Below are 12,785 nucleotides of genomic sequence, written 5' to 3' on the forward strand. Positions count from 1 at the left end.
CTGGGCCTGCTGCATAAATATTGACCAGGCGGGCTGGGCCTTGAGAGCAGGAGCGGGTTGGGGGTGCGGCGGGGGAGACACTCCGCTCATAGCAGAGCTTCCTCGTACCACTGCCACCAGGTACATCAGGAGCCTCCAGGGGATGCTTCAGAGGCAGGACTGCAGCCACCTGGCCCGGGTATGGTGATTTTCAACTTGAAGCCGTTAAGGAGATGGGGCCCTTCCATGAGATGCCAGCTCCATGCCTCCGTGACCCCAGCGCCCCTGGGAGCTGCTTCCAGGCTTGGTTGTAACAAGGAAAAAAAAAAGAAGTGAACAAATGTGTCTCATGCTTTGGAAGTGGCTCCCAGTGATGCAAGGAAATGTGGTCAGTATCAAGTAATTGAAATTTCTGAGGTCACAGCTTACTGAAAATGGCATTGAGTGAGGCCGGCGGATGTTATAATGACACACAGCGGATGGGAGGAGCCCAGAGGGCAGATCAGGGCAGGGTGGGCCAGCAGAGGCCCTTCTCTGGCTGACTGGAGGGAGGACCGGGTAGCCCCCTGGGCACCAGGCCAAGGGGCCGGAGGGCCACTTTGTCACCCAGATCTTTTGGCTCAGGTTCACTATTGAGTCAGCAAATCTTTACATCATGGCTGGGCTTCCAGCTCTTTTTTGGACTGGGGGAAAATGTGATGATCCCGCAAGATACGCTGGTCTCGTCGGCCTTTATTCTTTCTAAAATGTATTTGTACGTGGAGAAAGCCAGCTTGCGAAATTGCTGTAGGCTTGAGCCATTTCCCCCAGATGTGATCAGCCTCAACATGCTCATCATTTTTTCTTTCTGAGAGGGCGGAATAAACACATGTTCAACTGTGTCACTTTGGCCCCAGGGTACGTCCCGTATGTGTCATTTGACCCTCGGCCTCGGTCAGGGCTGTGGGAAGCACAGTGCTGTGATGCTGCCTTTATGCTTGTCTTGAGCACCCGTCCAGCAACAGACTTCAAAAGCCGCGAACAAAGAGATGATTGGATGGTTTGGAAGAGTCACTCATCATTTATCATGCATCCAACAAATACGACTAAATATGTTGATAAACTTTATTATCACGCCATGCAGTTGAGGTTTTCTAGAATGGCATGTTAACTTTGTTTAAAAAAAAAAAAGGTGGCAAGATGAAGGCAAAACGTTCTCCATCTACTTCTCAGTGTGAGTCATTGCAGAGAAAGTCATGACGAAGTAGCCGCAAATCTGGCCCTTGGCATGAAGGTGAGTTGTGGCATGACTTTGGGAGAGCACGGGTGTTCAGATGTTAGTACTAAAGACTGATTTGAGGTTGACGGCTTTTTTCTTCTTTTTCTTCTTCTTCTTCTTCTTTTGGCAGGAGTAAAAAGCATTCCATTCTTCTCCCAAATTTATGTCCACAAACTTTTTTTTTTTTTTTTTTGGCAAGTCCTCTTCTCCTTATCTAAAAGGCTGTGTTGTTAATTCAAAGGAATGGAATCAATATCTTGGGTTCCTGCCTGGCATACTTTGGTAGTCTTTCCAAACAGTCCTAGTGAGGGGTTCTTTTTAAAGGGCAACAATCGATTTGGATTCCATTGCCAAGTCCAGTTGAGTCTACCAAGTCTACCGAGTCTACTGCTGCAGGAGCAGTGGGTTGAAAGAGGGTGGGCAACTCCCCTCATAGTGGCCTTGTTGGACGTGGTAAGGACACAGGGGCAGCAGAAGTGAGCCAGGTTTGCTGACCTTGCCACCAGCAGAGTGGCAGCCATTTAGATTGATGGAGGCTTGCTGGGTCACTACCCCTGGCTCACCTATTCTGCTTATAAACTGCAGATTTGTCCATAAGATGACCTTTGAAAGCACCAGTGCACTTCAGATAAGCATCAGCACCCAGGCCACCCGCTCTGCCCCCATAGCGTGCTGGCTGGTGAGTCAGCGCGGGAACCCTATTTGACTTGCTGATCTTGTTCAGCAAAGCCTCATGGTCTTAGAGGGTGGTTTAGGGAATACAGAGACCTTCAGAAGTGTTTTTCTACCAGGTGGAAACACTTAATCCAGAAACAAAGGTCAATGAAACACATAATCCAGAAACAAAGGTCAGTTCGGTTTTATTAACATCCACGTTAATTAGGACCTTCTGTGTATCAAAGGACAGGCTAAAACGCTTTATGCTGTAATGAAGATTGGGGTATGGGTTATGTGTGGTTCTAGGACCCTTTTCTCCCCATCTTTAAAAAAATTTTTAGTTTCTGCCTTCTTAAAATTGATGTACAATGTTGCAAGGAAGTCGTTGCTACATGCAAAGCCCAAGAAAGAGCCCTGAGCATGAATGACCTTGGCGGCTGCTTAACCTCTAGCCCAGGGCTGTGTAGACCAGCTGCCTGTGAGACTTGCCTGGGGTGCTTTTTGAAAAGAAAGCTGAAGCCCTCACCAGGCTAATTGAATCAGTCTGGGATCCTAACCCGAGCATCAATACATTTAAAAAACGCTCCCCGTGAGGTCTTAATGCAGGTCTTACTTTGAGAACAGCTGGGCTAGAAGATCTGTGCCCCTGGCTTCCACATCTCTGAACTCCCCGTTACCACCTGTAGGGAAGACCCTCCTTGACTTGGCCCATCAGCTTCTCCAGCCTCATCCCCATCACTCCCTGGGCTCCGCAGGCTGCAGGCACACCTGGGACAGGCCCCTTCTCACCTCTCTACCTCTGTATGCACATGATTCTTTCTGCCCCGATGGCTCTTCCTCCAGTCTCTTCCCATTCTGCGCAAAGTTGCTGTCCCCCTAAAAGAATCCCATTTCGTGCTCCTTGCCTTGCAAAGCCCCCCTTTCCTCCCCAACACGGACTTGGCACTCTTGCATTTGCACGGCCATTGACAGGCCAGACTGCTCGTCTTCACGTGGTATCCTCTACGCCCAGCACCATGTGTTCAAAAAGCATTTCCTCGTGGGCGAGTGGATTGGCAATACCTGCCTTTCCTTCTGAGATTCTGAGCCATGCTACAGTACTCGTAAATCGTAAAGCATTTTACACACCCAAAGTGGCTTGTGGTTATTAGTGGTCCTGCTCTTTCAGTGACAGCCCGTGGTCAGTCATTTGCCTCCTTGCAGTAGATGGCGCTCCTCTTGGAGTCAGTGCGGGACGCTGGGCTTCACTTATTGTTTAGAATGTGATCAGGTTGCTGTCCAGGTGATGCAGCAGCCCCCGCTCAGAGAGGACAGGATGTGGGGTAGCCCTCCCCGTGGTCCACGGCCAAGTGCAACTCCGCTCATCAATCGGAGCTAATGAGATGATGGGTTTGCCGGGGGCAGCATCTCCCTAATTCCAAAACCTTGTCCAAATAACTGAGCCGCCCGTGAACTCGTATTATGTGGACTTAGGTCTCTCAAAGCCATCTGTGAGCCGGGGTCTTGCGAGGCAATTATGCTGCAGGTGTGCAATAGAAATGAAGTAATGGCTTAATTATTTGGTGAAGCAGCAGGCGTCTTGGACCGGAGGCTGGCTGTGCGCAAACTTCCCAGGCTTTTTTCTTCATGCTATTTTGTTCTTTGGAATTTTAACACAACCTGGAGAGAAAATTGTTGGGACTGCAGCCAGCTGCATGTACAATAACCTTAAAAAGTCAGCTCGTTCCTAATTTAGATCAGAAGAATGTCTGCCTCTTTTCATTGCTTCTGTGGGGGAGGGACTGCAGGGGGGGGGAGTGTTGTGTGTTCATGAATTGTCTGAAGTGTAAGCAAAATTCGGGTATATGTGTATATTGGGGGAAGCAGGTCTCTTTCTTTCATCTGCTTTTCAGAAGGTCCTGTGGTGTCCATACCCTCACCCCCACAAGAAGTGTGAGAGTGTTAAATGTGGTTTTATGTTTCTCCGAAGTTGTCAGTTGTGTCTGAGAGTGAAAGATAGAGCGTGCATGAGTTTCTTGTCTTTTTCTATGACATAGAAGTAGATCTCTGGAGCTCCCATCGTGGCTCAGTGGTTAACGAACCCCACTAGTATCCATGAGGATGCGGGTTCAATCCCTGGCCTCGCTCAGTGGGTTGGGGATCTGGCGTTGCCGTGAGCTGTGGTGTAGGTCGCAGACGTGGCTCCGATTCTGCGTTGCTGGGGCTGTGGTGTAGGCCGGCAGCTGTAGCTCCAATTCAGCCCCTAGCCTGGGAACCTTCATATGCTGTGGGTGCGGCCCTAAAAAGACAAAAACAAAAACTAAAGTAGATCTCCAGCAGAGGCCTGTCCATTTCTAAATTAGCCGTGTTCCTGTATCTTGTTGGCCATTGTCTTCTGCATTTGCATTTTGACCTTGACATTTCTGATGAGAGCAGCTAGAGCGGTGGAAAATGAAATGAACCACAGAGCAGAGTGTTAAGGAAAACGCTGATCCAGGATTTTCTTGTAAGGCCGTGCAGGGCTGGGATGTGAATGCCCCCCGGCCCCAGACTTGTGGCACACGGTGGCCCTGGGCGTACCCCACATTTTTCAAGCACCGATTCACATACCAGACACTTCATATGTGCTTTGCTTTTTAGCCCTCACATCTGCATTTTGAAAAAGGCTTGGTTATCCCCATGCTACCGAAGAAAAGTGAAGCAGTGAAATGAGCCACCAAAAGACCTAGATGCATGCTCTGGCCAGCTCCATCTGAAAGCTGGATTCCAGCAGGGCAAGTCCGTGAACGTGTAAGGGCCACCTGTTGAAGGCAGGACTTGGGCCTTACGTGTTCAAGTGCTCTGTGTGTGTGTGTGTGTGTGTGTGGAGTTATGCCCCTGAGGGGCAGCATGATTGCCACAGAAGGACAAAAATGTTGATAGAGATAGGGTCCCGCCCCAGAGAATGACATTGAAGTCTTGACTCCAGGAATCAACTTGGAAACTGGAATTCACAAAAGAACTCACACACAAGTTCCTTCTTTTTCTCTGGGGATTCTTATGATCATTCCTGTGGAGAGTTTAAGGACATAAATAGTAACAAAAAGTTGTTTGGAGCAGTGTGGCTGGCCCGCGTGCTTGCGTGTACAGAAAAAGGTGTGCTGAAATCATTGCTGCTTTAATAGCCAGCACATTTGGTTCTGACTCTGTTATTTTGAATGGTTCTTCTTTGCTCTGTGTCTTTGCTGGTTTTCCGCTTCCCAGATGATCTGTGTGTGTCCGCCCCCCGCCCCTGTCCCCGCTGCAGAGTGCTAACCCCTTGGTGCTAAAGCCTTAACAGAAACATTGAAAATTTCCTCTTCTGGAGTTCCCGTAGTGGCCCAGCAGTAACGAACCTGACTAGTATCCATGAGGACTCGGGTTCGATTCCTGGCCTCGCTCAGTGGGTTAAGGATCCGGCACTGCTAAGGTTGTGGGGTAGGCTGGCAGCTGCAGCTCTGATTTGACCCCTAATCTAGGAACTTCCATATGCTGCAGGTGTGGCCCTAAAAAGGAAAAAAAAAAAAAAATTTCCTCTTCTGAGCTCACCTTTGAATAGTCTGTAATGTTCCCCAAGTAATCTTTTAAGAACTTAAAGGTACCTCCCTCTAGGTCCCCAGAATAGGGCAAGAACCCCACCAAACTCAGATTTTGCCCCCACTCTTGCCCCAAGAGCACTGTATCTAGATGAAGATATTTATTGAGGCAAAGAGGATCTAGGTCTTAGGTTAGCAAGTGCCGGCGCCAGGGGAGAGCCGACGGGAGAGCCGTCCGGGCTGCCTTACTGGTTTGGTGAGGGCACCAGGCTTTTCTGTAAGTTGCCTGGCCATCACTGGGGAGATGTTTTTAGGGTCCTGGGCCACAGTGACACGTGTGGGCCCTGTGTCTTTACAGATCGGATGGTAATTATTCCAAGTCCCATTATCTTATTTTTGAGAGTCGGTTCTTTGAATGGCAGTGCAGGGAGATGGGCAGATGTTTGGGAATCCCTTATGTTAGAGTGTCCAGGCTGTGTGTAAATGAAAATCTTTTTTGAGTGAGTTAAAATTTTATATACAAGAGTAATTTTTAAAAGCATATACAAAATAGATTTTTTTTTATTTTTAATTTTTTTTTTTTTTTAGGGCTGCACCTGTGGCATATGGAAGTTCCCAGGCTAGGGGTCAAATCAGAGCCGCAGCTGCCAGCCTATACCACACTCAGAGCAATGCCAGACCTGAGCCACAGCTCACGGCAATGCTGGATCCTTAACCCACTGAGCGGGGCCAGGGATCAAACGCACATCCTCACGGGTACTAGTTGGGTTCGTTTCCACTGAGCCACAACAGGAACTCCCCAAATGGATTCTTTAAATATCAAGTATCTTTGTGTTCTGACAGTGTCTTCTGGTCTCTGGGCCTCAGCAGATCTGCCATCTTAGCAGCTGGGGAGCTACTTCCCCACGTGTCCGGTGGGGCCAACTCTCTTTGTTCCTTTCATAACTTTTTTTTTTTTTTTTTTAAATAGAAAGGCAGAGCAGCATTGTTAATGCTTTATTTTTATTTTTTACCAAACGGTAGTTTTGGACATGAGGTGATGCTCTTTAATATTCAGTCATTTCTTTGAAAAAGGATTTTTCCAAAATTGGTGGCCTTCTCAGGTACCCTGGCTTCTAGTGTTCATGGTGCCACAAAGTAGGAGCTTTGTGCCCTTAATTCAGACCCATTAAACTTCTCTGAAACAGTAGGGCCCCGGCCTCAGTGATCTCCTACGTCTCTCCAACCCTGCAATTGATGATTCTGTAATTGATCTAGACCAGGGGTCCTTGACAGGGGCCATGTGATAACGTCTCAAGATTGTTTTGGTGGTTTTCTGCTTTTTTTTAGCCACAACCACAGCATATGGAAGTCCCTTGGCCACGGATCAAATCCAAGCCACAGCTGTGGCAACAGCAGATCCTTAACCCACTGCACTGGGCCAGGGATCAAACCAGAGCTCAGCAGTGACCGGAGCTATTGCAGAGATAATGCTGGATTCTTAACCCACTGTGCCACAGTGGGAACTCCAAAGTTTGGGGTGTTTTCTAAGGGCATTTAGTGGGTCCAGGCCGGGGATGCTACCAATGATCATATGATATGGCAGCCCTCTCCAACAAAGAATTAGCCACCTAAAAGGCCCATCGTGCTGAGGCTGGGACACTCCCACGTGGAGGAAGCCATGGATGTGCAGTGCTGAGCCCCTGCCTTCTCAACGAGCCCTTTCTCTCCTTTGAGGTTGCAGAGCTTCTCTGGTTCATGGGCCACTTGAAATGTTTCCTTTACCGTGGACTCGGAGGGGTCTGTAGGTGAAGCAGACTTTCTGGGGAAAGTCTGATGGGCCTGATTCAAGGCAACAGAGCTTCTATTGTGTGGGGCTGCCGGCAAGAGCGAGAAACCCAGAGTCACCGCAGCCATGGAGGTGTCGGTTTTCTGAGCCACCTTAAAAATGGGCGGCTCGTTTTCTTCTCTCGCTTAGAGTTTTCCTGGCAGTAACTTTGAAACTTGGCATTTGTTTACTTTTCCATATTTCCAGTACATTTCTGGGACTTGGATTGTTAAAAGCTTAGAGCTTTCTAGACGGGAGTGTATCATTTAATCTTCCGAGGGGCTCATGCGTGAAGAAGAGGCATTTCAACAAAATAAATTAACGTGATTGTATAAACCTTTCGGAGGCCTTATTTTGGGGCGGGGGGAGGGCGGGCAGGAGGGGAACAAGCCAAGAAATGGTGCTACATTGAAAACACACTGCAGACTCCTTAACCTGTTTACGGTCCAAATGTTTTTCTTGTGCCTTTGTTTCTGTGCACATGGACTGCGTGGCATATGGTTGAGACCTCTTTAAAAAGCAGAAACCAAAAACTGTCCTCTGAGCAAAAGCCAGGCCAGGGCAGGGAGGTTGCCCAGAGCAACCTCTTTAATGAGGGTGACTGGATTTCACAAACAAAACTCGATCGGCCTGGCTGTGGTCATTAGCATTCACAGACAAACATTCTTTTCCCTAAGGAAGCCAGATTCCTTTTAAGGGAAACTTACTATAGACGCACCTCTGTGGGGACCCATAGACGGGACCCTCTCTGCACCCCTCCTGAACTCCCCTGCTGAGAAGCAGGAAGCAAAAAGGAACTTTGCATGTTTTGGGTTCTGCTGCCACTTTTTTTTTTTTTTTTAATTTTTTTTCTGGCACAAAAGCAGGGGCCAACCAGTTAGGTATGACTGTATTCTTTGATGGAAAGTCGTCGTCACCCCTCCCGAATACCAGGGCAAGGGCACCTGAAGAAATTCATTGCTGCCACTTCTATAGACTCACTTCTAAGTACCAAGTGCCAGTCGATGGTTGTCACTTTGCTTGTATCACGGGATTGATTTGCATCTCACATGCAGTGCTCCCCTCCCCACCCCCACACACCTTTTTTTAACCACTGCAGCCATGCGGCACCAAAGACTGTCCTTTTTGCTTTCCCCAAGCCACTCCTCCCTGACCACAGGCAGATCTGGTTTGCCAAACCTCATCCTCGAGGGGCATGGTCAGGCAAGCACCATCCGATCTCCCCGTTCCCCGGACTCGTGGAGAAAAGATAAGATGAAAAGTAAGGAAGACCCTCTCCAAGATCTCAGGGCAAAAATCTACCAGTTAGTTCTCAATGATGAGATCGATCTGTCCTCTCGAGAGAATGAGGAGGTCAGGTGGCCTGGTTGGTATTGACCTGGGCTGGAAGCACGAGGAGTCTGACCTGCAGCTGAGGGTGCTTTGAAATCAAGGTGGTGGAGAGTAAGGCAAAGGATGAGCCCATGTGGGTAAGTGAGAGAGGAAGCATCAGAGTCTCGGTGTGGGGAGCCACGGGCACCAAAACGAGCTGGGGTGCCTGTGTGGTATCTGCTCCAAGTCTGGGGGTGACCAGTTGGCCCAGTGGCGTTCCTTTTATTTCCCTTGGACTTGCTGTCTGGGTAGCAGGCTCTTGACTATAAAGGGAAATGCAATAAAATTTGCCTAGGTCGGGTATTCTCAGCATATATAAACCTCAAAAAGCATTATGCTAAGTGAAGAAAGCCAGGTCCAAATGACTATGTGTTGAAGTGAGTTTCTAAAGGCAGAAGGTGGATGGTTGTCTGGGGCAGGGAGCGGGGAACCGACTGCAGCCTGGCTGAAGGGAATATTTAAGGGAATACTTAGAATGGTTGAATTTTATAGAATGTAAATGATGTACTGTTACATTTCTACTTTGATTGGGTTTTGTTTGGGGGCTTGTGTTGAGTACCAACAAAAAGATGTCTATAGAATGGGCTTGGTCCCCATGACATTAATTCCAACTTTGGGAAACGTGTATGAATGATACTCTCACAGTTGGAACTTTTTTTTTTTTTTTTTTAAGGGCTGCGCTCACAGCATATGGTAGGTTCCCAGGCTAGGGGTCTAATCACAGCTACAGCTGCCTGCCACAGCCACAGCCACTCCAGATCTGAGTCGCATCTGCGACCTACACCACAGCTCACGGCCATGCCGGATCCTTAACCCACTGAGCGAGGCCAGGAATCGAACCCTGCAACCTTATGGTCCCTCGTCGGATTTGTTTCCACTGTGCCATGATGGGAACTCCAGCAGTTGGAACTTTTAAGCCAAGTCCTAATCTGACCCTGCTCCCTCAGCTTCAGCAAGTAGACCTCATATAATCCTGATTTCATCTTAATCAAAGAACTCATAGTTTATGTGTACAGGCCATCCATCCATCCATATACACAGAAACATCTCACTGATTTGGATATTTGAATTTAGTCCAAACGAGTAACATCTGTATGTCTAGGAGGAGTGAAATATTACAGGATCTCAGCACTGGCAAGGACATTAAAAGTCAGGAGCTGGCAGACAGACGTGGTGAAGAATAACAGACGATGAAGAAATTCAAAGACCTGAGAGTGTGTTCGACGGGTAGACTGAAAGACCTCAAAGGTCATGAGGTCATGTTTGCCCCTTTAATTAGAAAGTTCCACTCATCAAAGTTGCCTCATTATTTGGCCATAATGGCGGTCTGAGTTTAATTGCGGGTCTCCTTTTCTTCCAGGGTTATAGAATTTCTATATCTAACGGTACTCCTGTGTTTATTTGGGGAAATGGCGTGATGATTAGCAAGCCTGCTGAGTCAATTCAGCTCCTGTGAAAACAAGTGCAAGCTGCCATCCCCCTCCCCACGTTGATGCGTTTGTCTCCCTTTGCTGCTAGAGGGCCCCGAGCCCCCTTCCAGAAACTTCTCTTGCTCTGCCAGACTTGACGGTGGAAGCCAACAACATGATGGGTAGTGGGAGAGGACTTTCTTACTGCTTACTTGAAGGCTTGTGTTTTTATCCATATTCACTAGGAGTTTTTGTGTGGTTTTTTTTTTTTTTCCCCCAAATATGATTTTTATCTAAGAACCAGATGGATAAGATAACTATCTTCAAATGGTGACAGGCTTTTTTAAAGTGACATGTGACTTGGTTCATTCAGTCAGTCAGTCAACAAACATGTGCTTGGCTAGGTGATGGGTCCAGAAAGATAATCCACTTTCTGCCTTGAGATAGGTCCAGGCTGGTGGGGATAAGGGCTGTGGGTAGCAAAGGGTTGGAGTTCAGAGACATAGAAACAGGAGAGCAGCCTGCGTGATGGGTTTGGAACAGGTTTTGTGCAGACTTCTTTTCAGCCTGCAGGTGCCATGATTTTGACGATAGCTCCTTCAGACACTCAACGGGTGGCCTAAGACATGGTTTGTGACACCGATGCTCTGAAAGGCCTGCGTTTGTGTTCACACCCCTCCTGGCCCCTCACCTAAGTACTACAAAATCGTGACCTCAGCAGGCCATGAATTCATGCATCACAGCTCAACCTATTTGCTGCCTAGTCAGCCAGCTGGAACATTCGTATCTTTCAATTTAACCTTCAAAAATAAAAGAGCATGAGCCACAAAGAAACATACTCTATTTTTGCCTCAGCTTCATTAAGCCTCTCCTCTCTGGCCAGCCTGCTTGAGTTATGTCAAGTAGTCAACTCTATGGCATGACCATAAAATTTTTTGCAAGAGAGAAGGAAAAGCTTGCTAATAAAAAGTAAGAGAAGGAAGGTGTTCAGTAAAAAATTTTAAACGTGTGCCTGTTTTTCCTAGTAAAAAATGTTAAATGTGTGCCCTTTCTTCATTTACTAATGTTGTAGATGACATGTGTTGATTAAGGGACATTTCATCCTAGGACTGGCTGCCAGGTGGGCACTTGGCACGTGCCAGGCGGAGTGCCCGTTGCTTTAAACATATAAACATATCCCCTCTCATCTTCCCCAGAGCGTGTATGGAAGTAGGTTTGTCTCCATTTCACAGAGGAGGAAATGTGGGCTTCGATGGGTTAACTTAGCCAGAGTCGCACAGCTGGTGGCAGAGCCTGAATGGAACCTTGCAGTTGTTCTATGACCTTTAAACCTTCTCCCCAAAACATTAAAAACTCTCTTTGCTGTTAGTTATAAGTGTATGGGAAATGAAGAAGATAGTAAAACTTGACTTTATTTAGTACACTGTAATATATTTAAAAATATTTTTATTATAGTGGATTCACCATGTTGTACCAATTTCTGCTGTACAGCAGAATGACTCAATTATCTACCTATCTATCCATTCTTGAATATTCTTTTCCATCAGCATCTATCCCAGGAGCTGGATAGAGTTCCCTGTGTTGTGCAGCAGGACCCCATTGCTTACCCATCTAAATGTAATAGTTTGCATCTACTAATCCCAAACTCCCCGTCCATCCCTCTCTCCCACCTTGGCAACCACAAGTCTGTTCTCTGTGTCCCTGGGTCTGTTTCTGTTTTGTAGATAGGTTCATTTGTGCCCAAATTAAGTTATTGATTTGTTTCTTGGCCACAGCTGTGGCATGTGAACGTTTGGAGGCCAGGGATGGAACTCACGCCATAGCAGCAGGCCTGAGCTGCTGCAGGGACAACACTGGATCCTTAACCCCCTGCTCCACGGGAGAACTCCTGTGTCATATTTTAGATTCTGCATATAGGTGATGTCATATGGTATTTTTATACACCGTAATTTAAAACATGAGAAACACGGAGCATTTTTCAATGTAATAAGAGTGGTGTGAACAGCGCGTGCCTCCCCCCTGTCCTAGAATTCAGGACACTTGAGGGACCGTCTTGGCTCTGCCCTGGTCCGTTGCCACCTGCCTCTCTTCCCGTTCGGATCAGCTTCCAACATCGTATCCTTTGCGCTTTCAGTGTCCTGAAGTATCTCTGAGAGTTTCTTTCATGAGAAGCTTTTCCGCAGCCTCACTTTGCAGGACATCTTCCTCCTTCTCGTCATGACCCCTTTCCTCCCGCGTGTCCCTAAACTCGCCTTCGCTAGGTCTGGCCGGCTGCGTCTTTGGAAGCGCTTACACGGCAGCAGTGTCAGTGTCAGCCTTTTGGTGGTCCAGCTGTTTCCTTCACATCGTCGATGTTCCCTCCATGTCTGGCTTTGTGTTTTCTTTTCCTTTCTTTGCTCCACTCTCATCTCTGCTGGTCAGTCCCCTCTTCAGTGATCCGCTTTTGGTGAAATGTTAGGCGGATTTATCACTGCGAGAAGAGGCGGTCACCCAGCCACAGGCTTCCCCGTGACCCATCGCCCAGAAATGGAAAGAGGGTGTTGTGATTGCTCCTGGATCAGAATGTGCATCCGTTGGCATTCTCTTGTGGCACGGCGGGTTAAGACCCAGGGTTGTTACTGCTGCGGCTCCGGTCGCTGCTGTCGTGCGGGTTTGATCCCTGCCCCAGGAACTTCTGCATGCCACAGCCTCGGCCAGAAAAACCAAAATAGGCATCTGTTGTGAGAGTGATGTGTGGACTGAGGGGTTAGCAGTGAGGACACAGTCACTGG

General features: G+C 47.8%; 1 protein-coding gene across 16 annotated transcripts in view; it reads left to right on the plus strand.

The window, feature by feature from the left end:
- Window positions 1-12,785, plus strand: part of FARP1 (FERM, ARH/RhoGEF and pleckstrin domain protein 1) — a 309,200-nt gene that overhangs the window by 148,708 nt on the left and 147,707 nt on the right. Inside the window, exon 1 of one of the 16 annotated variants that reach the window (XM_021065379.2) lies at window positions 8,375-8,703. The exons of the other annotated variants lie outside the window; for them this stretch is intronic. Coding sequence (XP_020921038.1) covers window positions 8,698-8,703 — 6 coding nt within the window. The 5' untranslated portion in view covers window positions 8,375-8,697. Of the gene's footprint in view, window positions 1-8,374; window positions 8,704-12,785 lie in introns of those variants that run through there. 16 annotated transcript variants of the gene reach the window in all.

Source organism: Sus scrofa, chromosome 11 (genome assembly GCF_054392235.1).
Source record: "Sus scrofa isolate SSC_HxYL_T2T_F1_AM1 chromosome 11, Sscrofa_HxYL_maternal_Yorkshire_Landrace_v2.0, whole genome shotgun sequence".
Lineage (NCBI taxonomy): Eukaryota > Metazoa > Chordata > Mammalia > Artiodactyla > Suidae > Sus > Sus scrofa.